Source organism: Nelumbo nucifera, chromosome 4 (assembly GCF_055504915.1).
Source record: "Nelumbo nucifera cultivar China Antique chromosome 4, China Antique-T2T, whole genome shotgun sequence".
Lineage (NCBI taxonomy): Eukaryota > Viridiplantae > Streptophyta > Magnoliopsida > Proteales > Nelumbonaceae > Nelumbo > Nelumbo nucifera.
Genome location: NC_142652.1, coordinates 11846801 through 11871504, shown reverse-complemented (window position 1 = coordinate 11871504; position 24704 = coordinate 11846801). Strand labels below are relative to the sequence as shown.

At 43.2% G+C, this 24704-nt stretch overlaps 2 protein-coding genes across 3 annotated transcripts; both read right to left on the bottom strand.

Annotated features, from left to right (window-relative positions):
- Positions 1-771: 771 nt before the first annotated feature.
- On the bottom strand, positions 772-23583 carry LOC104587186 (uncharacterized). Of its 2 annotated transcripts, none has more exons than XM_010244682.3 (19): positions 23251-23583; positions 22365-22402; positions 22220-22242; positions 21010-21116; positions 20865-20916; positions 20698-20782; positions 17007-17097; positions 5623-5661; positions 5306-5373; positions 5123-5185; positions 4600-4655; positions 4427-4500; positions 4217-4309; positions 4031-4132; positions 2964-3044; positions 2785-2876; positions 2654-2669; positions 1226-1339; positions 772-1133 (listed from the first exon to the last, which is right to left on the bottom strand). In XM_010244682.3, the coding sequence occupies exons 1-19, from the start codon at positions 23371-23373 to the stop codon at positions 1032-1034; spliced, it is 1419 nt and encodes a 472-aa protein (XP_010242984.1). In that variant the 5' UTR covers positions 23374-23583; the 3' UTR covers positions 772-1031. The 2 variants fall into 2 exon arrangements, with proteins under 2 accessions (XP_010242984.1, XP_010242985.1); XM_010244683.3 differs by having other exon boundaries at positions 1226-1336.
- On the bottom strand, positions 12260-14158 carry LOC148792015 (uncharacterized). Its single transcript, XM_088903608.1, has 3 exons — positions 13416-14158; positions 12914-13344; positions 12260-12832 (listed from the first exon to the last, which is right to left on the bottom strand). Exons 1-3 carry the CDS (start codon positions 14020-14022, stop codon positions 12260-12262), a joined length of 1611 nt encoding a protein of 536 aa, XP_088759734.1. The 5' UTR covers positions 14023-14158.
- Positions 23584-24704: the final 1121 nt, after the last annotated feature.

Sequence of the window (24704 nt, the reverse complement as noted above, 5' to 3'; positions counted from 1 at the left end):
TGAGAGGAAAATACAAAGTACGTTGGGGCTCATATACCAATATGACCATCTTTTCATCATCTCATATGAAGGTACCAGTATCACTAAGCAATCAAAAAAGAAAAAAAAAAAACGAAGGTATCACTGACATACCAACGCCAGGAATGCCACTGCGACCATGCAAGAATAACCCTGCGATGGTGACTACCCAACATCCTGGATTAGCCGTACGTATGGCAACTTAGGTTTAAAGTCTACGTAAAAGGTTTAAAGTAAAACTTCGATATCGGATTTGGTCCTCACAGAACCGTCTTCACAGCCATTTGCAGTCGTGCATTATAACACCTTCATACTTGTAAAATTTTTTCCCAATGCACGACTGCAAGGGACTGTGAGGACGGTCCTGCAAGGACCAATTCCGATATCCTAAAACTTCCTGGTGTCAAAATCAAACTTAACTAGGACAAAGTTCAAAAATTTATAGTTTACAAAAAAAACTAGAAAATCAAAGAAAACAAATGACAATTTGCCTAACTGCTTGTCTAAAGCGCTGTTGATAGATGGCCAAAAAAATCCACACAAGGATGTAAAACAGAAGTAACATCTGTCCCTCTCGAGACCCTGCATTGGCAAGAGCCTTGTGCATTGGGCTGCCCTATTAGATAACAGCCTAACAGGTGCAGCAAGGATCATTACCGTCTACAACATGTCCATTGGGAACCATCCAACTCTCATAAATCTTTACCATGCTACAACCCATCATGACAAAGAAGTTTCCAGGACGAGTGACCATTTTAGGAACACTAAAGTGAATTGACTATACAAAAGTTTCCAGGACGAGTCATCAGCTATACAGTAGTTTTCGTTTACAGAGTTCAATGCATATTCTTATACTACCGATTTGATTAAAAGTCAGTCTTATCTGGCAAATATTTATAAATTATAATTTCATATGAGCATGTTTTGGATATTCTATGTGAGACTCCCGATCAATATGCATATAAGAATGCCAAAAAATAACGAACAGAGAGGTTGGGGAATTGGTTAACCCATTAAACTCGGCGTTTCTTCTTCTCTGGGGTTGAATGTACTTGTGCTTTGGTCCCATATGTTCTCATCTGGAAATTTTCGAAGGCATCAGAAACTGCTTCAACCTGCAAAACAGATCCATGAATAAAATTCATGATTTAACTGCAACAGGGACAAGAAAAATCATGAATGATCTCTTCTATCGTCTTTCACAAACCAATTCAGCCTTTTTGGAGTACACCCTGACTATCATATCTTGATAGGATGCAGGCAGCAGGTGACTTATTCTATCATCCTGTATGGAAAATGAATCCTCGGTCTCATAATCCTGCTACAATACAAGTTGTTAAAACTAATATTGTGATACATAAATATGACATTGTCTGCAGGTAAAGAAAATGTTACTTCAGATATCAATGAAAGAGGACGATAAATACATAGCCTGCATACACAACGAAAAATTGCACAAACTGTCTTTGAACATCCTGATAATGAACAGGATGCCCCCTTAAAGGTTCATGTGTCTTGTATAGGATACAATATCAGCAACCATGAGGCTATGAATTCAACTAGTTAACCATGGATTTAAAAAATTGAAATTGATCACTAAGGCATGAGTAATAATAGCCTATTATCACCTGATAAACCATAAATCATAAACAACTAAGCCAGTAAATAACTAAACCAAAAGTTAAAATTTGATCTTCAGAAAAGGAATAAATAGGGTTTTGAATAGCTCCCTGGTTAAGTGAAAATACACAGAAAAAAGGGATTAAGAACCCTAGTTTACAGATCTACATATACAGGTATCAACCCAAAATAGGGTTTATGTATTTATATCAATATATAAAGTGGGTATAACCTATTTGCCTACAGTAAAATGTTCATATATATACTTGGCCACTTGGTTGTCTAGGTATCACTTTAACAACACTAACTATAAGATAGTAGCATTCTTATGCCTGGTGGACTCGGTAACCCAGCCAAATATTTGGTATCTGCCATTTTCGTTCGAGTTGTTTTGCATATGACAGCCTAGGCAGTGTTGCATTGACACCCCATCTTTAGAGGGCTTGAGAGTTAATAGTAAGAACGAATGAGGGAATGGGATTCACTTAGCTTTCTTAAATTACTATGTCAAGCACCCAACTCAACTTATTAACTCAGCCTTAGCCCCAAGTCCAACTATTTGGAGAACGCTGTCCTGCTACTATACTCTATCAAGAACAATGCTTTCTGTTAAACTACAAGTCCTTGGATCATTTTTTTACCACTTTGTCTCATGCTTTCTTTTGTCCTCTCCTTGCTCTTTTAGAGCTTTTTTTTTTTTTTGAAATAAAACAGGAGTGCACCACATACAACGGGGGGTAGTGCGTCCCCAAGTAACTCCTCAGTGTTTGTTATGTACCCATTTATTTATTTATTTCTAAAAGAGGAATTATATCAAATAATAAGCTTTCTCTAGTTCAATAATTTGCAAGCCATTGACTTCCAGAGATTTTTCTTTGAAGCAAGTACTACAGTTAAGAGGCCAAATATGTAATATATAGGAGGTTAATATTTCTGTGAGAATATAAAAACATTAAACCCTAGTTCTAATCAAGGTAAAAAGAATTCAAGAAAAAAAAATATGAAATTTTAGTACCTTGAAAAATTTGATGCTGGGGGAGAATATACATGCACAAAAAGAAAAGAATAGTATTAAATATGGAGACTAGAGGTTTCACAGAAGTACACAAACTTGATAAAATCATTATCAGACTCTTTCTCAAGTACCTCTCAAGAGGGTTATGCCTCCCACGAGTCAAATCAATCCTGACATTGCTAACAGCAACGTCTTCTTCTCTTAACATGACTTCACTAGTTTTCTACAATTAATGAAACTAGTCAGAACCTGGATAAAGGATTGGTCGTCGAATCTTAACAAAAATCATCTATACAGAAGAAACGCTTACTTGGGAACAAACTATATCTTGTGGAGTAACATCTTTGAAATGATCCAATTGATCCTTTGGAACAGCATACTCATTACAAAACTGCCATAAATAAACATAAAGCACCAAAGCACATTCTCCAAAAATTAAAGATCTATAATGAATATTTGTTCAGTAATAAAAAATCAATTCAGAACAACTCCAAGAAGTTTCTTTGTTAACACACTTTGTCCATGGACAGGTTATTTTGACCATTGTTTTGAGTACAAAAAGAAGAGGCAGAATTATGTGGAGTACAAGGGAAACAGTGATCTGGACAGTTTGTGAAGAGAGGAACAGAAGAATATTTGGGGAGAAACGGAAGGGCAAGGATACATTAATTGAGATCAAAGCCCTAAGAGTTGCACATTGGATGAAGATACAGAAACTTTTCTCAGACTTTACAGTGGATCACTTTTTTAAGAACTAGGGGGCAATAACTGGCTCTTCCTCTAGGAAACCAAAAATCCTTTGAGGTTTGCTTACCCCCATGTGGTGGTTGGATAAAATTGAACTTCGATGGCAGCAGCATGGGCAACCCTGGACCTTCAGGGATTGAGGGGGTGATAAGGGATGAGGGTGGATTTGTCCTTTGTTTTCAGGTCCAATAGAAGAAGGTGATTTAGTAAGGGCAGAACTTTTGGCAGCAGTTTTTGGGGTGCAAAAAGTAAAAAAAAAAATGGAAATTGTAAGGTTGATCATTGAAGGGGATTGGAAGATAGTAGTAGGGTGGCTGATAAAGGATAGGGAGGTAGGCAGTTCAAAATTGAACTTCAATTATCTCTCCAAAGATTTGAACATTCAAATAAGATGGGTAAGAAGCTTTGCTAATTGTCCGGAAAAACAAGTTCTTCATAAACAGCAAATGTATTGGACACAATTGTAATAGGGTGGTGGGGTATGTGTGTAATGTAATGGCTTAGTTCAGTTGTATTCACAACCACTTGTCGTAACACCTTTTTATTTTAATCATTCAATGAAATCTTTTCCATGTCACTTACAAAAAAATAAACAAAAAAAAAGGTAAAAGTGTCAACAAACTTCAATACCTGGTACAAGTCCCTTCTACGAATACGTGAAATAATCTTCTTTGCTTCTGTCAGTTCTTGTTTTGGAGATGTTTCAATGGTCTTTAGTATTGTGTCATCTAACTGCAAATGCCCAAAAGGTTCTATAAATATGCCTTATGAATATATGAAAAATGAAATATAATCAATTAAATAGATGTAGTAAACCTTCCAGTATTCAGCCGGGTCATCAACATGAGAGGTAATTCCTAGACAATTATTTGTTTCTAGCAATGCATCTACAAACATAAGCTCTATTGCCTGAAAAAGAACATACCAGTTTAACCATTCAGCCTTTAAACATAACAATAGAATGGGGAAAACAGATAGACGTTCTTAGATGAGTTGGAAAATATAGATTATGCCTAAAACATTTACCTTGACTTTTGCATGTGTATAGACTGTACGATACAGATCAGCTCGAGTAGCAAATAACTTGTGAATTGTGAGATCTGTAAAAATAATTAAAAATAAATAAGTACAAGGATCATAAAGTATGAAACTGAAAATTGAATTCTAAACAATAACAGAATTCTAAAGAAAATACTTACAATCCTTAGAACGATAGCATATTTCATCGCCCAAAACCCGCATTGTTTCCATTAACCTGCAAGTGAAAAGAAAAAATGCTGATGCTAGCAAAAGCGCAATAGTTCTACCATGCCACCTGAAGATAGTAAGATAATATTTGTAAATCTTAATATAGGACAAGACGCCAGCTCTAAAGAAATGTTTTAGACTGATCCTGGCTTTTTCCCAGAAAGCTGGCTTGGTGGCAGGTTGGATGGTTTTGCTCAGTGGAATAATCAAAATGTCAAAAACCCAGACCCGGTCAGCCATCTGGGTCACCATTTCAACTGCCCAGGTAGAAAACACTAAAATCCTTTACTTGTCACTTGTATAAAATTCACTGGCTTTTAAGGCAATTTGGGATTAACACCTCACATTTGTAAAAGATGTCAAAATGAAGGAATAATATATTTTACCATTCACAAGTGGGTAAATCCCCAGTTTGCATGTGCAAGACTTACTCTTATCAATAAGAATATCTAAAAACAAAATTCCAACCCATACCTCTCAAATTGAAAATTGCAGCCTAGACCACAAGCTCGGCAATCACGAGCAATGTAATCAAACCTACAAATAAAGATGTCCTTATGGTATTACTCTTGTAAGTATAAGTATCTACCATAGGAAGAGTGGGGGAAAGAGAACAGTATTCCAATAAACAAATCTCATAATTAGAATATGACCTACTTGTCAACATCTATCCCATTTCGACCATTTGCAACAATATCATACAAGAAATGCTTCTCTTTCATGCTCTGGAGAAGACAAGTGATATGAATTTGCTTGATAGAAAAACACCATAGCTTAAATGTGCATGACTTGTGATATGGAGAGTTAGAACGTTTAGCAAAAATTACTTTTAAAAACACCATAGGTTAAAGTTAAAACACTTTTAAGGCCCAAAGCACAAAGCCTACAATTGGGGCTTTGTGCTTTTGGGTTTAAAGAGCACAAATCATGAAGCTTATCTGAACACAAAAGAAATTATTGTTAAAATGGCTTACCTTTGGCAGTGCAATTTCAGAGCTGGCAAGAATCATTTCCTGTCAAAATGGAAAATCAGATACACACAGATATATAATGAAACACACACATGACAATGATGTACATCTATAGTTATCTGATATAATACTGGTCTACCATGTTTAGTCCATCAAGCATCTTTTATACGCAGAGCTAAGTATGTATGAAGGAAGATTTGGCCCGACCTCGTAATCACACAACACGTGGCAAAGGCAAACAGCTTGGCACAACAGCGCGCCCAGGGCGCGAGCACCAAAGGGAGGAAAACCAGCAGTCCGAACTCCCTACAAGGAGCCCGAACTCCCCACCAGCAATCCCTACGAGGAGCCCGAACTCCCTACTAGGAGCCTACTCCCTACGAGGAGCCCGATCTCCCTACTAAGAGCCCGAACTCCCTACGAGGAGCCCGAACTCTCCCTTAGGCCCCGAGCCACACAAGGCAATGACCCGAACTGGCCCGCCTCATGGCAGTTCGGGACACTCCTCTATCCGAACTCAAGATTTCACCTCGCTCGCCACTCCAGCACTTCGCCTCCGGGACGCCGAACTGAACAAACGTACCATACCTAACACCGAGGAGGTCCGTATCCAAGGGCAGCGCACCTGACTAACTTGGGATCTAACGCTTGACAGCCACACTTCAACGGTCACCTGCCACCGCCACCTGCCACCGGTCACCTGCCACGGCTCCGACAAAAGGGAGCAGTGGCGGTTCAGTCCAGCAGAGGGGATGACACCTGAACTGGCAGGAGCCCAGAGGTAATCATACCCGACCTGACAAAAGCTTAGGAGTGAGTGCACGAGGTGGTTATAAAAGGCACCCTACCCCCCAAGAACAAGGGATATGAACTTTGCGCCATCTGGTTTTATCTTGCCTAAGAAAGAATTCTAACTTGAGCTTCGGAGCATTCATACCGGGTTCCCCTTGGAGTTTCCTCATCTTCTCTGTTTCAGGCTCCTTGTAGCTCCGTTCAGAGGCAAGGTCGTCGACAGTTAGGACCAGCCGGATTGCGCACCATCAATTGGCGCCGTCTGTGGGAAATCGCTTCTAAAAGCCTCCCTCTAAACTCTCATAACCTCTTTTCTCCAAAAACCCCAACACTCATGGCTTCTTCCAGCAACGCCGGACGTGGCACGGAGACAAACACCACCGGGGAACAACTTCAAGTCCCCGTGGTGTGCGTCGGACAGTTCACCATCCCCCTTTTGGTGGATGGGATCCCCAGCTTGAATGCGGCACAAGCAGTGGCGCCCGTAAACCTTCCTGCAATGAGCATCCCCTTTCCTCTCCCTATCGAGACAACCTTTACTGAACCAACTGCCGTCCCCCTGGCAACCAGCCAGAACCAGTTGGACGACCTGATGCAATGCATGCGGGCAATGCAAGCCCAAATGCAACAATTCCAGCAACACCAGCTCCAGCAGCACCAAGTACTGCACAACATCTCCCAGTATCACTGTCAACAGCAGTTCCCCCAACTACCTCTGAACCAACCACTACTTCCACCTCGGCACCCTGCTTCGAAGCCGGTTAAGGCCTCCCCACAGGATGGACGCCCCCTCCAAGGAAAAGCCTCCCGGCCCCAGAACCCCCATAACAGCCAGGCCTCGTCCCCAGGTCGAAGAGAGAGAAAAATCACCCCCGCCTCGCAGCTCGCAGGCGGGTCAGGAACCTCGCCCGCAAGGTCAGAACCTCGACGCTCCAGGCCCGAGTTCCCGCTCACGGAGAACCAATTCAGCGCCTTGGCAGCAGACTACCAGCATTCTGGGCCCATCGAGCTCGGCAACACAGAGGCCAGCAGCACCAGTACCAGGCCCACTCAACAACGAAGGTGCCAGCGAAGTCGCCGAACTGCCACCCATGTCCTGCCGGAGCTCAGATGTAAGGAAGAGACGAGCTCGGACGAGGTAAAAGCTGCCCTGAATCTCTCAGTTCCTTCCCCCCTCGCATCAGAACTTCTGGCAGTCCCCATGCCCAGAGATTTCAAGCTCCCACCTTTGGACAAGTATGATGGGTCCTTCGACCCCAACGACCACGTTGATGCTTTCCAGTCCCAAATGCACCTCGCCAGGGCCAGTGAATCATGCATGTGCGTGGCCTTCACCACCACCTTCAGAGGGGTAGCCCGCACTTGGTACAGGAACCTGGCCCCCGGGTCGATAAGATGCTAGTCCCAGTTCGTGCAGGTCTTCACCGCATACTTTGTCACCAGAAAGCGGTGCCCCAGAACAAAGGAAAGCATCTTCGAAGTAGTCCAGAGAGAAGGAGAATCCATCCGGGGCTACACCAAGCGGTTCAATGAAGCGTGCTTGCAGATACCGCGGTTAGACCCCGCGGTGCAGCTCGCGGCGGCCAAGAGAGGAGTAACGCACAAAGAGTTCAAATGGCACATGGTAGCTAACCAGCCCGCAACTGTGGCCGAATTCCTCAAGCTCGCGGATAAGTTCATGAGAACAGAGAAAGAAATCAACCAACGGACCGAAAGCGGGAACAAGAAAAGAAAGAGGGAAGGCGAGCCCTCCAACCCGGTCGACAGAAAAAACCCGGCCCGGGAGCCGAAGCCGAACCAGTCGTTCCGAGCTCCCTTAGCAGTTCAGACGGATTACACGCCGTTAAACACGAGGCGGACCGAGATCTTAATGACGATCAAGGATGCCCCATACGAAAAGTGGCCACCTCGCCTAAAGGGAAATCCGAACGAGAGAAATAAAAATTTGTATTGTAGTTTCCAAAGAGACCACGGTCATAGTATCGAACAGTGTAATAATCTCCGGGACGAGATAGAGGGACTCATTCGTCGCGGATACTTAAGGAATTTTGTACAGCATGATAATAATAATAACAATAAGGCAGGTCGGCAAGGGGAGAACGGAAAGGATGCCCCCGAATCTAGCAGCAGACCAGCCAAACCGTTGCAGCGACAGCCTCTGGAAGAGAGGCCAGTTCGGGAAACCATTCATGTAATAGTGGGAGGTTCGGTGATAGCAGGGTGTATTTCGGCAGCGGCTCAGACGTCAGTTCGCGAAGCAACCCAAGAGGAACAGAACCCCCCAAAGAGACCAAAGACTGAAGAGCCGATCTCCTTCACGGAAGACGATGCGCGAGGGGCCCACTACCCCCACGATGACGGGCTAGTCATAAAACTAAGGATCAGCGACTTCGAGGTCAGGCGCGTACTCGTGGATTCGGGCAGCTTGGCGAACATCCTCTTCAAGTTAGCATTTGACCAGCTACAGCTACAGAAGAGCGAGCTAAAGCCCGCGAACACTCCTCTGGTGGGTTTCAGCGGAGAGGAAGTCAGGCCCCTCGGAAAAATAACAGTACCCATGGAAGTCGGCACATGGCCTTGTGCGGTCAGACTCAACCATGATTTCCTGTTGGTCGCGACCCCTTCCCCATACAATGCCATAATAGGGCGGCCAATTATGCATATCCTGCGGGCAGTGGTCTCCACATACTATTTGGCAATGAAAGTTCCCTACAGACTTCGGTGTGGGGGTAGCGCGGGGCGACCAGCTCGAGTCCCGCAAGTGTTATGTTGCCGCCCTGAAGGGAAAAACCAAGGCGGCCGACGACATTGAACTGGAGCGGCCTACGGAGCAAGGCGAGGAACGAGCTTCACCCACAGAGGAAACGGTCGCAGTCCCGACTTCGGCTACAGACCCAGCTCGCTCACTACAGATCGGTGCTTCCGTCGAGGAACCACTACAAACCGAACTGATGAGTTTTTTACTTCAAAATTTAGACATTTTTGCCTGGTCCGCAGCCGACATGCCCAATATTAACCCCAGTCTGACAACTCACAAACTTAATACTGACCTTGTAGTCAGACCCGTTAGACAGAAGAAACGCAACTTAGCCCCAGAGCGCTGGAGAGCGGTCGACGAGGAGGTCGAAAAGCTCCTTGCAGCAGATTTCATAAGGGAAGTCCATTACCCGAGCTGGGTAGCCAACCCAGTGCTGGTGAAAAAGGAAAACGGCAAGTGGCGCATGTGCGTCGACTACACCGAGTGGACCCGAGACTGCCAGCTCACGTTCGACGAGCTAAAAAGCTACTTCGCTAGTGTGCCAACCTTAGCCCGGCCCGAGGAGGGCGAGGTCTTAAAACTGTACCTCTCGGCAAGCGACGAGGTGGTCAGTTCAGTACTAATAAAATAAGTAGACCGAGTCCAACGACCCATCTATTATGTTAGTAAAATTTTGCAGGGAGCAGAGACAAGGTACCCGCAGATAGAAAAGCTAGCATACGCACTGGTGATAGCAGCTCGGAAACTCCGCCCGTACTTCCAGGCTCACACCGTCATCATCCTGACTGACAAACCTCTGAGGCAAGTTTTACTCAAGCCCGAGGTTTTCGGTCGACTGACAAAATGGGCCATCGAACTCAGCGAGTATGACCTCCAGTACAAGCCAAGAACTGCTATTAAGGCCCAAGCCTTGGCAGATTTTATCGCCGAGTGCACGTTTAGCCTTGAAGCCCCTGAGCCAGTCGAGCCTGAGATCCCCAGTTCGGGCAAGCCCGGAGCTCCCAAGCCAATAGAGTCTGAACCCTGTGAGGTAGCAGCCAGTGTAGCATCTCTCCTGGTTAGGCCAAACGCGAACTGGGATGAGGAGCCCTGGATCCTTCACGTAGATGGCTCCTCGAACCAGCAGGGTAGCGGGGCTAGAATAGTGCTACGCGGCCCGAGTGGAACGAAATTGGAATACGCACTACGCTTTGAGTTCGCGGCATCCAACAACGAGGCGGAGTATGAGGCACTGATAGCCGAGCTGAACCTAGCGCGCAAGGTAGGAGCAAAGCACGTAGTTATCTGCAGTGATTCCCAGCTCGTGGTCAACTAGGTTACGGGCGAATACGAAGCACGCGAGCTCACTATGATCGCATACTTGGTAAAAGTAAAGGAGGCTCTGCTCAACTTCCAGTCACACTTCATCAGGCAAATCTCGAGGTCAGAGAACACTGAGGCCGACGCCCTGTCCCAGTTAGCCAGCACGAGTCACAATGCCATGAGAACCGTGTACATAGAGGACTTACCTCGGCCCAGCATTCTCGATGGGGCAAAAGAGGTCGCTCCCGTCCTTGAAGCAGAGCCGAGCTGGATCGACCCACTCGCGAGCTTCTTGCTAGATGGAACCCTCCCTGCGGACCGCAATGCAGCCAAGAGGGTGCAGCGCTAGGCAGCCAAATACGTCATAATAGACAAACGGTTGAATCGACGATCCTACACGCTTGCGACCTGCCGAAGCCGAGCTCATACTCCGTGACACTCATGAAGGTCTGTGCGGCGGACACCTGGGGGGCAGAGCCCTCGCCCAAAAGGCACTTAGACAAGGATACTACTGGCCAACGATGAAAGCAGAAGTCGTCGAGCTCGTCAGAAAATGCGACAAGTGTCAGAAGCATGCCAATATCCACCATCAGCCTGCTGCCGACCTCAAGTACCTCACCAGTCCATGGCCCTTTGCACGGGCATCGACCTCCTGGGGCCATTCCCGCCAGCAACAGGTGGGAGAAAGTTCCTAGTGGTGGCAGTAGATTACTTCACAAAGTGGATAGAAACTGAACCTCTGGCAACAGTCACAGCCCGAAACATACAGAACTTCTTTTGGAAGAACATAGTATGTCGCTTCGGACTACCTCGGGTACTGATCTCCGACAACGGCAACAGTTCGAGGATATCAAGTTCCAAGAATGGTGCCAAGATATGGAATTCGTCAGAACTTCACATCAGTCGCACACCCGCAGGCAAACAGTCAGACAAAAGTAATGAACAGAGCCATCCTCCGCGGACTGAAAGCACGACTAGACCGAGCTAAAGGGTTGTGGGCGGACGAGCTACCAAGTGTTCTGTGGGCTCACCGAACTACGGAAAAAACCGCCACGGGAGAGACGCCCTTTAACCTCACCTACGGCACCGAAGCGGTAATCCTGGCGGAAATCGAAATACCTACAATGCGACTAGAAGCATATGACGATCAGACAAACGGAGACGAGTTACGCACCAACCTCGACCTACTAGATGAGGTAAGAGACCTCGCGCACATCCGAACAGCGGCCTACCAGCAAAAAGTAGCTCGGTACTACAACGCCAGAGTAAAGAAGAGCTTCCGCGTCGGCGACCTGGTTCTCCGTAAGATCATGGTACCCGAACCCAGCGTGGGCAAACTCGGACCAAATTGGGAAGGACCCTACAGAGTAAAGAAAGCACTCGGGGGGGCATACGAGCTCGAAACCTTAGAGGGTAAGCAAGTACCCCGAGCATGGAACATCGTCAACTTAAGGCGATACTACCTATAGACCACCAAGCGAAGTGGATAAAATCGCCACCAAAGCCTACGGGCTAGGATGCCAAGCTAACGAAGGAACCTCGGCACAGGCAAGCAAAGAAAAGTCAGCCAAAGGCAAAACGAAGTCAACGAACTAATAGGGACATCGGCATCTCAGAGACCACCAAAATAGGTCACGCGAGTGCGGTAACCCGGGCAGGAAACAGACCGGGCGTATGGTCAGTTCGGCAAATACGTTTAGTTCGGGAGAAAGAACAACCAACACTTAACCAAAAGAAAAGTCATTCCATTTCAAAGTAAGGGAGTACATTTCAAAAAAAAAAAAAAAATTACAGGCCCGGAGCTACTTCTTCATTATTAGAAGGCACTTCAACGATACCTGAAGGCCTTGCCTCGCCCTCGGAGTCTGGCTCACCATCAACAACATTGGCCATCTCCTGAGTTGTGCGCGAAGTGGATATGGCACTAATATCGAGCTCGGGGTACGTATTCCGGATCATCCACCGGCTTAGCTTGAAACCCCTTCGGTACGAATCCACCATTAGGTCGTCAAAGCTCGGCGAGGCGATGTACGCATCGACAGCCTTTTTCTTGGCATCTTCAATACCTTGAGAAAAGATCTGCGTCCTCTCCCTAATGTCCTCCGGAAGGTATTCGACCTGATGTTGCAAATCCAGCCCCAGGTCCGCCATGTGCTTCACTACGACTCCCATGGCCTCGGCATCTCTCTGAGACCTCGCCTGCTTGGCCTTTGTAGCACGAGCAGCCGCCTCTGCAGCACGAGCAGCCGCCTCAGCAGCTCGGGAAGTCATCTCGGCAGCACAAAGAGCCTCTTCAGCAGCTCGCGCCTGCCTCGAGCTCCTTTCCACCTGGGCCGCCAAGGCGTGGATAGAAGAGTTCACCTACCAAAAAGAAAGAACCGAGTGATCAAAAGAACGACAACAAGAAGGATAAAAGCAAAAGAGCTCGATAGTCTAACTTACCACCATGGCATGAGTAACAGCACGGCAGGCCACTTGGTGCAGAGGGAGATCAGTCCACGCCGCGACCTCCTCGGGGAAAATGGCCTCCTTACTCTTCTGAAGAGCGTAGGTCGACGACAACACACTCCTGAATTCCCCTGGGGCCCCCGAGCCCGAGGGCCCCGCTCGCGTATGAGCAGACCCAGAGTAAGCAGGAGCACCAGAGTAGGTGGGAGCCCCCGTGTAAGTAGTCTCAGTATACGGGCCCCCTACCGCTTCTTGCATTGGAGGAGCCATCTCGGGCTCCCTGGGCGGATCCCCTGACGGGTAGTCCGGTACCTCGGGCTCCGCATCCCAGGGCAACTCGGCGTGAGTTCGCTTGGCAACTTGCTTCCTCCTCTTCATGCCTTGAAACAAGTGCCCACCACGAGTCCTTCCTGAGTCCATCACACCTGCAAAAAAGAGTTCGGCATCAGAAAAAAGCCAGACAGAGCAAAATAGAACCTCCAAGTAAGGAACCTACCCGAACTCAGGCCGGCTGCAATGAGCTTGGCCTCCGTCAAATACTGTTGGCACTTTAGCCCAAGCCACGCCCATTGCCGGAGGCCCTTCACCGTCTCTTTGTCAAGCGTAACACCAGAGTCAGGGGCAGCCACTCCCCACCCGGTCTGAAACGACCACCCAAGCACACTTCGCACCCCGAAGTAGTCCCGCTTCCACGCCGGGACCTTGTTAGGAAGATCATGTAAAAGCTTAAAACCCGGGTGAGGAGACAGGTAATACGCCCGCCTACGCCCGGGGAGGAGACCCGCTTGCTTCTTAAGCATTAGGATGGAAAAGAAGATCTCCAAGTCTAAAGGAAAGCCCTGTTCGCTAAACAGGGAGATTGTCCCCACCAAATTACGAATGAAGTTCGGGTGAAGCTGACCGACCGTAACGCCGAAGTGATTCAAGACCTCAACAAGGAGGGGATGGAAAGGCAATCGCAGCCCCGCAGTGAACTGCTCCCGGAATATCACGATTTCATCAGGACCGTGTTCCCAAGGAAAGCTACCCGAAGGTATGAAATAAGCGTACTCCCCAAGCAAATTGTAATAGGTAATGAGGGATTGGAGCCCCTCAGGCGTCATGGTCGAGGGGCCAAACTTGTCTAACGTCCGACCCCGACGAGAGGTGGATGCCAAACTACCCGAGGCGACTCAACCTACGGGTTCGAACTCTTCCCCGAGCTCTACCTCCGGCTCGCTAGGACTATCAGGGGATGTGACTCGGTTCGTAGAACCTGCATCTGACCTACTTGAAGAACCGTCTGAGCTATCCGAGCTAGACATCGAGGAGAGAAGGTGGATTCTAGGAAGGTACTCACCCGGAAAAAGCTTGAACAAGACTACGGGAACTTGAATGAGCGAAAACCTTGAACGCGAACTGAAAGCCTGAACGCGAGCTGAAACTTGGACGCGAGCTCAAGAGGCAAAGCACAGAAGTGACAAAGCGGCTGAGGTCCCCCACTATTTATACCCACAGTGACCGAGAAGCAACAGCACAGATCAAAGCCAATCCGATGGCCCGCAGTCGCACTGACCGCACGTCCCCTGAGACCGAGACGTGATTAGCGCACGTCTTTTTGAAACTGACAGAGCGTCGGCGCACGTCTTTCTGAAACTGACAGGACGCCAGCGCACGACTCCTCACATTAAAGGCGGCAGCGGCACGTTTTCAAAAATTGAAAGGACGCCTACTGTCACGTCTCCCAACGGCGCGGTTTTTTGATTTTGAAATAAAGCGTGCGTTGTCACGTCTGGCAGCATTTGTAGGCAGGTCGACGCGTTTTCCATCTTTTAGGCGCTCAAAGAAACTAACCCTGACAACGCACCTCGCGCTATCAGTCAACCGAGATTCGAAGTACGGGACAAATCCACCTGCCACCTTGCGAACTCCCCGCACCAAGGCAAGACCCTTAGAACGAGGAGTGGGGGGCAATTGATGAAGGAAGATTTGGCCCGACCTCGTAATCACACAACATGTGGCAAAGGCAAACAGCTTGGCACAACAGCGCGCCCAGGGCGCGAGCACCAAAGGGAGGAAAACAAGCAGTCCGAACTCCCTACAAGGAGCCCGAACTCCCCACCAGCAATCCCTACGAGGAGCCCGAACTCTCCCTTAGGCCCCGAGCCACACAAGGCAATGACCCGAACTGGCCCGCCTCATGGCAGTTCGGGACACTCCTCTATCCGAACTCAAGACTTCACCTCGCTCACCACTCCAGCACTTCGCCTCCGGGACGCCGAACTGAACAAACGTACCATACCTGACACCAAGGAGGTCCGTATCCAAGGGCGGCGCACCTGACTAACTTGGGATCTGACGCTTGACAGCCGCACTTCAACGGTCACCTGCCACCGTCATCGCTAAGGCTCCGACAAAAGGGAGCAATGGCGGTTCAGTCCAGCAGAGGGGATGACACCCGAACTGGCAGGAGCCCAGAGGTAATCATACCCGACCTGACAGAAGCTTAGGAGTGAGTGCACGAGGTGGTTATAAAAGGCCCCCTACCCCCCAAGAACAAGGGATGTGAACTTTGTGCCATCTGGTTTTATCTTGCCTAAGAAAGAATTCTAACTTGAGCTTCGGAGCATTCATACCGGGTTCCCCCCGGAGCTTCCTCATCTTCTCTGTTTCAGGCTCCCTATAGCTCCGTTCAGAGGCAAGGTCATTGACAGCTAGGACCAGCCGGATTGCGCACCATCAAAAACAATAACCAGAAAATATAAATATGTAAAATAGTAGTGATGTACATCTATAGTCATGATGGTGATGATGGAAAGATATTGAATTATGCATATAATAACAAAAATAATAGTGAATCTAGTGATACTAATAATAACAAAGGACAAATTACATAACTAGGATGTGCAACAAAGGACCCAATGTGGATCCCTACAAATTTATATAGCAGTGGTTTGAAATAGATAGAAAACTAACTAATATTTGGTCACATTGTAGGATGTTTGTTTAAAACTTCCAAACTTGTTATCTTACCATCCATCAGATATAAAGTTAGGAGTAGAGTTATGAAAGCATCAACAAGTCAGTTGAGGGCCATACCAATTGCATTATTAACTAGTTTGTATTCATGATGTGGTTGCATAGGGTGACTAAGCATAGACTGGATCAACTAAACTGACAAGCAAAATAGTTATTTCAGTCAACCACAAAGGTATTTTAAAGTTTTATTTGCTACCCTTTATCCCTCATTATTTAAAACAAGTGAGAAGGCACGTGCAATGCATGTGATACTAATAATGAACATAAAAAGACAAGGTCTGCTTCATGTATCTTGATTAGGAGCTATTTTAGCAATAAACCAATAAATAGATGGCACATAAGATTCATAACATCAAAAGGTCCATACTCACAGGAAAAATAGTATAGGTGTGTTCAAGAGTGAGAAACAAGACATCAAGATCAAGTGCCAAAATGAAGGCAATGGTATCTTCACAATGATTCATCAAACAAAAGTTCACACTCAGACCAGACAAACACAAGGAATAGAGGATAATGCACAGAGTTAGCATAGAACTTCAGAGAACTTGGCTTTTCTTTAGTTCAAAGAAAGCAAGTAGCTACAGTATGATAAATGATGAAATGACCACAGCTTGTGCCTCCATGAAATGAGATAAGGCTACTAATCAATGTTATCAAACCGCTGTTGACCCGGATGGTTGGACTATTCAGCCCAGGAACCGTCCAGGCAACCGGTTCCGCTTTACCCCAAACTCGGTCCCTAGCCAAAAACTGTTCATTCAAACCAAAAGGTCAAACCATCATCCCGGAAACTAGTGGCCAGAACGGTTCTGGTTCCGGGTCATTTTTTAAAACATTGCTACTAATAAAAGACAAATAGAATTCGGGCATAAATCTTAATGTATTTGTATGCATGTCTGAATGCATTTACATGTATTTATGCATATGAGATAACTATATATATTTTAATAACAGAAAAGGCAATGGTTAATGATAGAAGGAGCTCATAAATTAAAGCTAAAGAAAATTAACAGATATTGTCTTCAAAGAGAACAGGGCTGCAGCAGATGAACACTAAATATCAGCTTACTTTCACTCTTTTAAGGCTTTGAGAATCAATTTCAATATTGTGTTCATCAACAATGTAGTCAACCATCCTCACTGACATTTCTTCATGAGACCTGAACAAGTGAGAAATAATTGAAAACCATCTCCAAAATAGCAGTAATACAGTGTCGACGAAACTACTCAAGGTGGGACAATATTTATTAAGAAACAAGTCAGAAATAATTGAAAACCATCTCCAAACATCACAAATGAATACAAGATTCCAAATTTCCAATGCTGTAAGTTGCACATTTATTGAGGTTTCAACTAATAGTTTTTTTATAAGTAAAATAAATTTTATAATCACTTGAAATAAGCATTGCAAGCATCCCTTAGAGAGGCACGAGATGCTACCTCTCCCAATATCCGTTGCCAATTACAATTGAGCTCACCCCTTGTTTATCTAGGTTTCAACTAATAGTTCATAAAAGGATAATTAAAGGCATCAACTAAATTGGTTAAAAACTGTACTTAAAGTTTCACAAATCTTATTCATTAATAAAGCATATTGTTATTGATAAAAAAAAAAAAAAAGTTGGTTAAAAACTAATGAGCCAAGTTGTTGTAATTTGTATAAAAAACAACTTACAATCCACACACAGGATTTTTTTTATCAGAAACGATAACTTTCATTAGAGATAAATTAAACTGAAATACAGAATTCAACCCTTATCAGAAAAGGTTGATCCAATAAACATCAAACATTACAGCACTGCCCAATAAAGACTCTCCCTTACAGTCCCTTGTTTTGCTAGGGCGTCAGCAAAACCATTTGCTGATCTCCTTACCCACTTAAACCAAACACCCACCTCCCTTGCTATGCTAAGAATTTCCCTTATCAGCTGTCTATATTGCCAAATTCCCAGCTGCCCTAATTGCATCCACCCAATTACCAACTTGGAGTCTCTCAATCTGATATAGCCCCAATTGTTTGGCCAGTTTTACACCTTGACGTAGTGCCAAGATTTCTGCTCTTAAGGAATCTCTAACTCCTATTGGACCTGAAAACAAAGCCATTATCTTGCCTTCATTATCTCTGAAAACACCTCCTATACCGGATGGGCTTGGATTACCTATAGAGCTTCCATCAAAGTTCAATTTCACCCTTTGTTGTGGGGACCAAACTTCCGGTATCATAGCTTTGGAAGTAGTAATAGATGCCACAATACCCCAACTTCTATAAATGTCTTCAACTGAGAAATCCTTTAAAAGATCACAGGATTTCAACCAATGGATAACCTTAGTAGTTATTCCTTCCACAACCTCTTCCTTGGATCTACAACTGCCTTTAAAGATCCTATTGTTTCTTTCCTCCCACACTGACCACAATACAGCAGCTCTAGTGGCTCTCCACATAATCCTTCCACGAACCGTTGGTTGCCTGTAAAAAGCTGGATCAAAGAGGTTCACCACGCTCGAGGAGTGAGTCCACCTGTAGCCAAAGAGAGAAGAGAACCAAGACCAAATAAAGAACACAAAGGGACATGAGATTAGTAAATGTGAAATTGTCTCACCAGAACCCAAATAGAGGCAACAAACATGGGGGGAGAGGCACATATTTGGCCTCTTTTTCTGCAATAAATCCAAGGTGTTGATTTTTTGGAGTACCACTTCCCAAAAAAAGGCTTGAATTTTAGAGGGTACAGGGCTACCCCACACCTCCTTTGAAGGGAAGTTCTTTACAAGGTTAGAGGTCTGAAGCAAAACGTTATAGAAAGAAGAGCAATTGAAGAAACCAAAAAGGGAAGGTTTCCAAATTCTGCTATCTCTACAGGACTGATCAAGAAAGACTTCCCCAAACTGAGTGATCAAATCATCAACCATCCCCATTTCAGAATCCCTTAGACCTCTTCTAAAGCCCAAATCCCAGGAGTTATCAACAAACACTAAAGAGATCACTTTTCTTTTGTTTTCAGACAAGGAGTAAATAGAAGGAAATCTATCTCTAAGGGAGTTTTCACCAACCCAAACATCTTCCCAAAACAAGACTTTATTTCCAGCTTAGACATCATATTTGAAATAAGGAAGCATAAGAGGCAAAATACCTTGAATAGCTTTCCAAGGAGAACACTGAGAAGCCCTAGGGTCGAGTCCTGCATCCCAACTGTTATCTACCAATCCATGAATACTAACAATCACTCTATACCAAAGTTTGTCCTGTTCCATCAGTAGTCTCAAAAACCATTTCCCCAGCAAAGTCGTGTTTCTTAATCTTATATTTCCTAACCCAAGGGAAATTTGGAACACTGAGAGGCTCTTTAAGGGAAATTTGGGAAACCACAAGAAATACCATCATCATTAATAATTCAAAATTTTATTTTCCCACCAGCTTCAACCTTCCAATTAGGAACTTATCTCTATCGGACATGGTATTCAATACTTTCTAAAGAAAATTTACTAAAGATTAAAGAGGCATTGAAAAGCGCAATTATTGTTCTGACATCATTACTGGTTATACAAGAAAAGTGCCAATGATATAGTCACAAACTGAAGTATAAACCCCTTGCCAGCAATAAATAAATAATTCACAAGGCTGTTTTGTATGGCAATGTAAATTGAGTTGCAGGATGGAAGGAAATTGCTACTTTCTGGATTTCAATGTATTGTTCCAAGAATCAAGCAGTACAGAATCCAGAGACTAATGGTCATTTTTCTGTGTTTTCACTAGTTCCAACAATTTTTTTAATACATTTTGGGGGGACCATTTGAGAAGCTTCTGATTTTGTGTCAAAAAGATTTTGCTTCTGTTTCTGCACCCTGAGTCAAAACACAACCTGAATTTTTTGAAATATAATAACAAATTCATTATCAAAAAGGCAGCAAGAAGATCCAATTTTCCACCATGTTGATCAGAATCTATTAATTTGGACTTGATTCCATGAAAACAATGTTACAATTGAATGGCAGGGCTCTCACTTTGAGAATATTATTTTTAAGATCATCTTTTTGAAGTTTTTAATATGATTGATGATATGCCATGAATTTGACCTCAAAAGAGGTATTTAACTGCAGAAATGATTCAAGAGGTAGTGAGACAGAATTCACATAGGTTATACTAGATAATTCTTCATTACACAGTACACATATCATACAGTATGTAAGTGACGCACTGGCAATCTACTTGAGGTCTCAATCAAGCTTAATGCCGATAGCATGCTTTGATGAGACAAGTGCAACTTTAACCTTGAATACAAAAAAAGCAAGTGCAGAAGCATACACTTGAGGTTTTGGTTCTATGTCATTAAAACCATGAAGTGGCAGCTGCCCACATGACAAATTAAACACTAGTGCCTCCTCTACAAGAGAAAGACAATAAACATCAGATCTGAACAATACAGATATGGGTGAGAAACATTATCTATTAGATGGTTATCCTTATGTCTTGAGATTTACAACCACAAAAGATAATGCAAAATAGGCGGAGGCATTTTTTTGGTCAAAAAGCTTAGGTAATCAGTGAATAAAAATAAAGCCTCCATCCCCTTGAATGTGTCTTTTTTTTACCACCAAAATAGGAGACATTAGATTGACAAGTCTTGGTTCTGATCTTCTGGGCATTACAATTGCTGATGTGCTATGTAAGAAAAACATTGGAGTTGAGGACATACAATACACACACACACACATTGGAAACATTAAATGAAATTATATTGTGTAAAGGAGGCGGGAATCACCATTTAGCACCATTAAGAACCCGAGGAAGAAATGCACGCTCAAACAAATGGCTGAAAGGCCCATGCCCTATATCATGAAGTAGCCCTAGAAATAGAAACAAAGACAAAATAGATGGATCCAGATCATTCAAAACAAGGTAGTTTAACAGCAAATACATTTAAAGTACCTGCAATCTTCACTGTTTGTAAATCAAAGCGATCAATTCCCAGCTCTGAGCCCTACAAGGATGTGACAAGTATCCAAAGAATATTTTCAAGAATGTCTGGGTTCTGCAATGAGAATGAGCAGAGCATGTAGAAGCAGTTCCATACTTGATGAGTTTGAAGCTTCGTAACTGCTTCCCCAGCAAGCCAATACACCCCCAGTGAATGTTCAAACCGAGAATGTACAGCTCCTGGATAAACCATGTACGCCAGACCTGAAAGATACATGGAATTCTGTAAGAGTTTGCTGACAGAAACCAAATTAAGAAAGAAACATTTATGCTCTAACTGTACAGAACAGAACAATGTATTAGGTGCCTACCATGTGCTGAAAATTAGCAATAGCTATGAAATTGGCTGGATTCCGTTCTTCAATTAATTTATGTATTAATAAATCTAGATAAAAATATGTAAATGGAGTTCATGACATCATTTCCAGCATATTCAGTGCTATTTGTTAGGTTTTAATCTTCCAAAATCCAATAAGCTCAAATACTGTTTTCAATTTTTCAATGGGTACCAAAACACTTAGCATTGATCAAGATGGCACGTGTTGAAAAACTAAGGCTCAGTTTGGAAGCAGTACAAATGCAAAATATGTACAGCATAAATACATAAAAAATAATACAAAATATAAGGTTTTGCACTCTACATATTTGCATTTGTACTCCTTCCAAACGCAGCCTAATTAAATAAATGAAATCCTAAAATCAGAATGTATTCACTCAGCCACAGATACGCTTTGCACACTTCAGTGGTCCACACTTGATCCACATATGCAGACTTTAAGACTTACCTCTTAAAACACCAATAGAAGTATATTTGTCCTTGCAAGTATGGCAACAACAAAAGTTCACACAACTGATAGCATGATTTAAATGTTAAGTGCGGTAAATATGGTAAAGATATTAAAAAATTCTGCAATTGTTTAACCTATTTGAAATTCTTGCTACTATGATATTTTATCAAATGCAGGTAAAGCATGCCAGAAGCAAAAGACATATTAATAAGGCATTTGAGATATTTGCAATTGTTTAACCTATTTGAAATTCTTGCTACTATGATATTTTATCAAATGTAGGTAAAGCATGCCAGAAGCAAAAGACATATTAATAAGGCATTTGAGATATTTGCATCTCACCTTCAAGGTCCAGGGCCACTATCCATATTTGGGGTGATAAAGTAAAACATAAGGCAAATTTAAGTGAACAAATAACATAAAAAGGAAGGACAACATGATACAAACTACAGAGCATTCAAACCTTAACTAAATTATTATTCCTGACAATGGATTTCAAAGAAGATACTTTAAACTCACCAAGTTGCTTTAGATCACGAAGCCTGCAATTTTGGAATTACATAATGTAAGATGATTTACTATAATTAAAATAACTGAGAAAGACTGGGAGAATAATCAAAAAGGAAAGAAATCACAAATCATTTAAGAAAAAAAATACGCTTGCCTCTGAAATTGTTCAGTGTCAATAAACCTCAATGAGAGCTGCAACCATTCAAAAAATATTAATCAATTTTAGTTGTGCAACTATCCGCAAGTCTAGGTTAAGAGTACTTCTACATCAATGAATTAAAAAATGCTGGTGGGCAATTATACAAATAAAAATACAAAAACTATTAATCCATATATTATCTGCTCATCATTAACAGAGGCAGATACAAAACTTAAGCTGAAATGTCACAAGGTGGCAGTTGAGCTCGCGAAGAACCTATCAGAGATACTTAAACTAACACCATAAATGATTGAACCAATGGGGGGTGAAACATCATGATTAAAATCGGAAAACAATATAGAGAAGAAATTATCCGGTACATATAACTACTGAGTTACATTTAGACAGCCAGCTAAAGCTTGCGTAGGAGATCTCCTTCGCAAAAGCATTTAAAAATAGATGGCCATGTCTCAAGTGTTTTCAGTTCTTCATTGACCTGTTCTATCATTTCTTTATTAAAATATTCTTTTCGTTGGGAGTAAATTTGATTTGTTTTAAATTTCTAAATGAATGCTTTCGTTTTTCACAGTATATTTCAATTTCTAGAAGTGATGTTCTTATTCTTGAATATCTTATAAATTCCTTTTTCTCGAAAACCATCCACGTCTACAAATAACCAACATTCTAATCCAATTAAGTTAACTTAAAAGGAAAAACGCTTCACTGTAAGGCAGCTCTACATGTCAATAACTGAAAGTTTTTCGCAATCTTGTCAAATGAAAAACAGACAAAAGCTACAAAAGAAAAGAGAGAAAGGAAAAAAGCAAAAAAAAAGGTCCTGAAACAAATCCAATGTAAAGAAAGTGGATTAAAATCCGAAGTTCGACGCCGAAACTCATACCGGATCGAGAGTGATGGTTCCGTGGACGTTATCAAGGACGTGTTTCGAAAATCTTCGATCATGCGCGGATGCAAAGCTGAGTTTCTGCGAGAGTGGGAGCTCTTCGTTGCAAAAGGCTCCCATCCTTACTCTGCTACAGGGTTCAGAGACGAGAAAGAGAGAGTGAAGGGTTCGTGAATGACCGGTAGAACGAGACTTCACAGGATTCAGGGATTTGTGTGAGAGTTGACGTGGAGTGAACGAGAGCGACACTGGCCGATTAGAGTTCGTGAAATGAAGGAAAAGATGGGAAGGAATGGGAACGAAGAAGCGTGAGAAGCTTTGTATTGGAGTGGCTGCGAAGGAGGCAATATGCCGCCAAAAGCGTTGTTTTTTACTTTTTATTATTATTATTTTTTTTTTTTTTTTAATATGTGCGTGCGGACGAACCAGGAATTAGGAATGTTCTCTCCGAATTGGATATGGGAACATTTCTGCAGTTGTGCTCATCACTAATCACTACCATGTACGTTTCAAATGCCAAAAATAACCTCAGATATTACTTTGTTTTCTAGAGGTGCAACTTGGACCGGGTCACTCAAACCCAATTTCAGGTTGGTTCGGGCTAAAATTTTGAGTTAGGATTACGAATTTACGATTAACAAAAGGAAAAATCCTGACCGACACTTGGCGTTTTAGCATTTTGTTAGTTAAATTTCATGGGATATTCCTTTAAATATTTATAAAACCTCAAATTACCCTATAATATTTTGAGGGGGAATACAGTCTACTTAATGCAATATTTTATTTATTTATTTATTTATTTTATGGAACCATTTCGTCTTTTTAACTTACAATTTTAATAAAAAAAATCTAGCTCTCAGAAGATTTTTTGGACAAATTTTCATCTTGAGAATAAATAAAAAATGATTGATTAATTAATTTGTGCTTTAAAATGATTATTTTTCATCATTTTGATATTTGTTGTTGGTAGATCATTAAAAATCTCAACTGAACAATTTTGGTAAGTTTACTTTCACCTATAATTTTATTTTTCTAATCTGTAATTCAAGAGTACCGTTGCTTTGTCATTATACATATAATAATGCTGACTGAAATAATTAAATAAGTACGACGCCATCGTCTCAAAATTTTTTCTTTTTTCTTTTTTTTTTTCATCTCGTTTCCATATGAGTGAGTAAAAGTTCAACCCAATCCCAATATAACAGCTTCATCCATTCAACTCGGGTAAACCATCATCCCGAAAGAACAATCAATGTATCAGTCACCGCACTCCCGACTCCGAGTGCGTTATTTGTCTTCTCACCGTGGAAGTGCAAGTGGTCGTCTGCTCGGTTGAATGGTGTGGATGGTGGTGGTAGCAAATTGGCGTGGCGTGGCGTTCGGCGAATGCGTGTGGGGAGAGGTGGTTCCCTTCATGATCTCGCCACGTGTGAAATCTGTCTCTGTTTCCG

Bases quoted from the DNA above. Each gene is read 5' to 3' on its own strand.
- LOC104587186 (XM_010244682.3), bottom strand. From the start codon at position 23,373: ATGGGAGCCTTTTGCAACGAAGAGCTCCCACTCTCGCAGAAACTCAGC. The intron at 4,501-4,599 runs GTAAGTATTTTC...TTATTTTTACAG, and splicing joins ATGCTATCGTTCTAAGGATT to ATCTCACAATTCACAAGTTA. The intron at 2,877-2,963 runs GTAAGCGTTTCT...CATTAATTGTAG, and splicing joins AAGATATAGTTTGTTCCCAA to AAAACTAGTGAAGTCATGTT.
- LOC148792015 (XM_088903608.1), bottom strand. From the start codon at position 14,022: ATGACGCCTGAGGGGCTCCAATCCCTCATTACCTATTACAATTTGCTT. The intron at 13,345-13,415 runs GTAGGTTCCTTA...TCTTTTTTGCAG, and splicing joins TGCAGCCGGCCTGAGTTCGG to GTGTGATGGACTCAGGAAGG. The intron at 12,833-12,913 runs GTAAGTTAGACT...TCTTTTTGGTAG, and splicing joins CTGTTACTCATGCCATGGTG to GTGAACTCTTCTATCCACGC.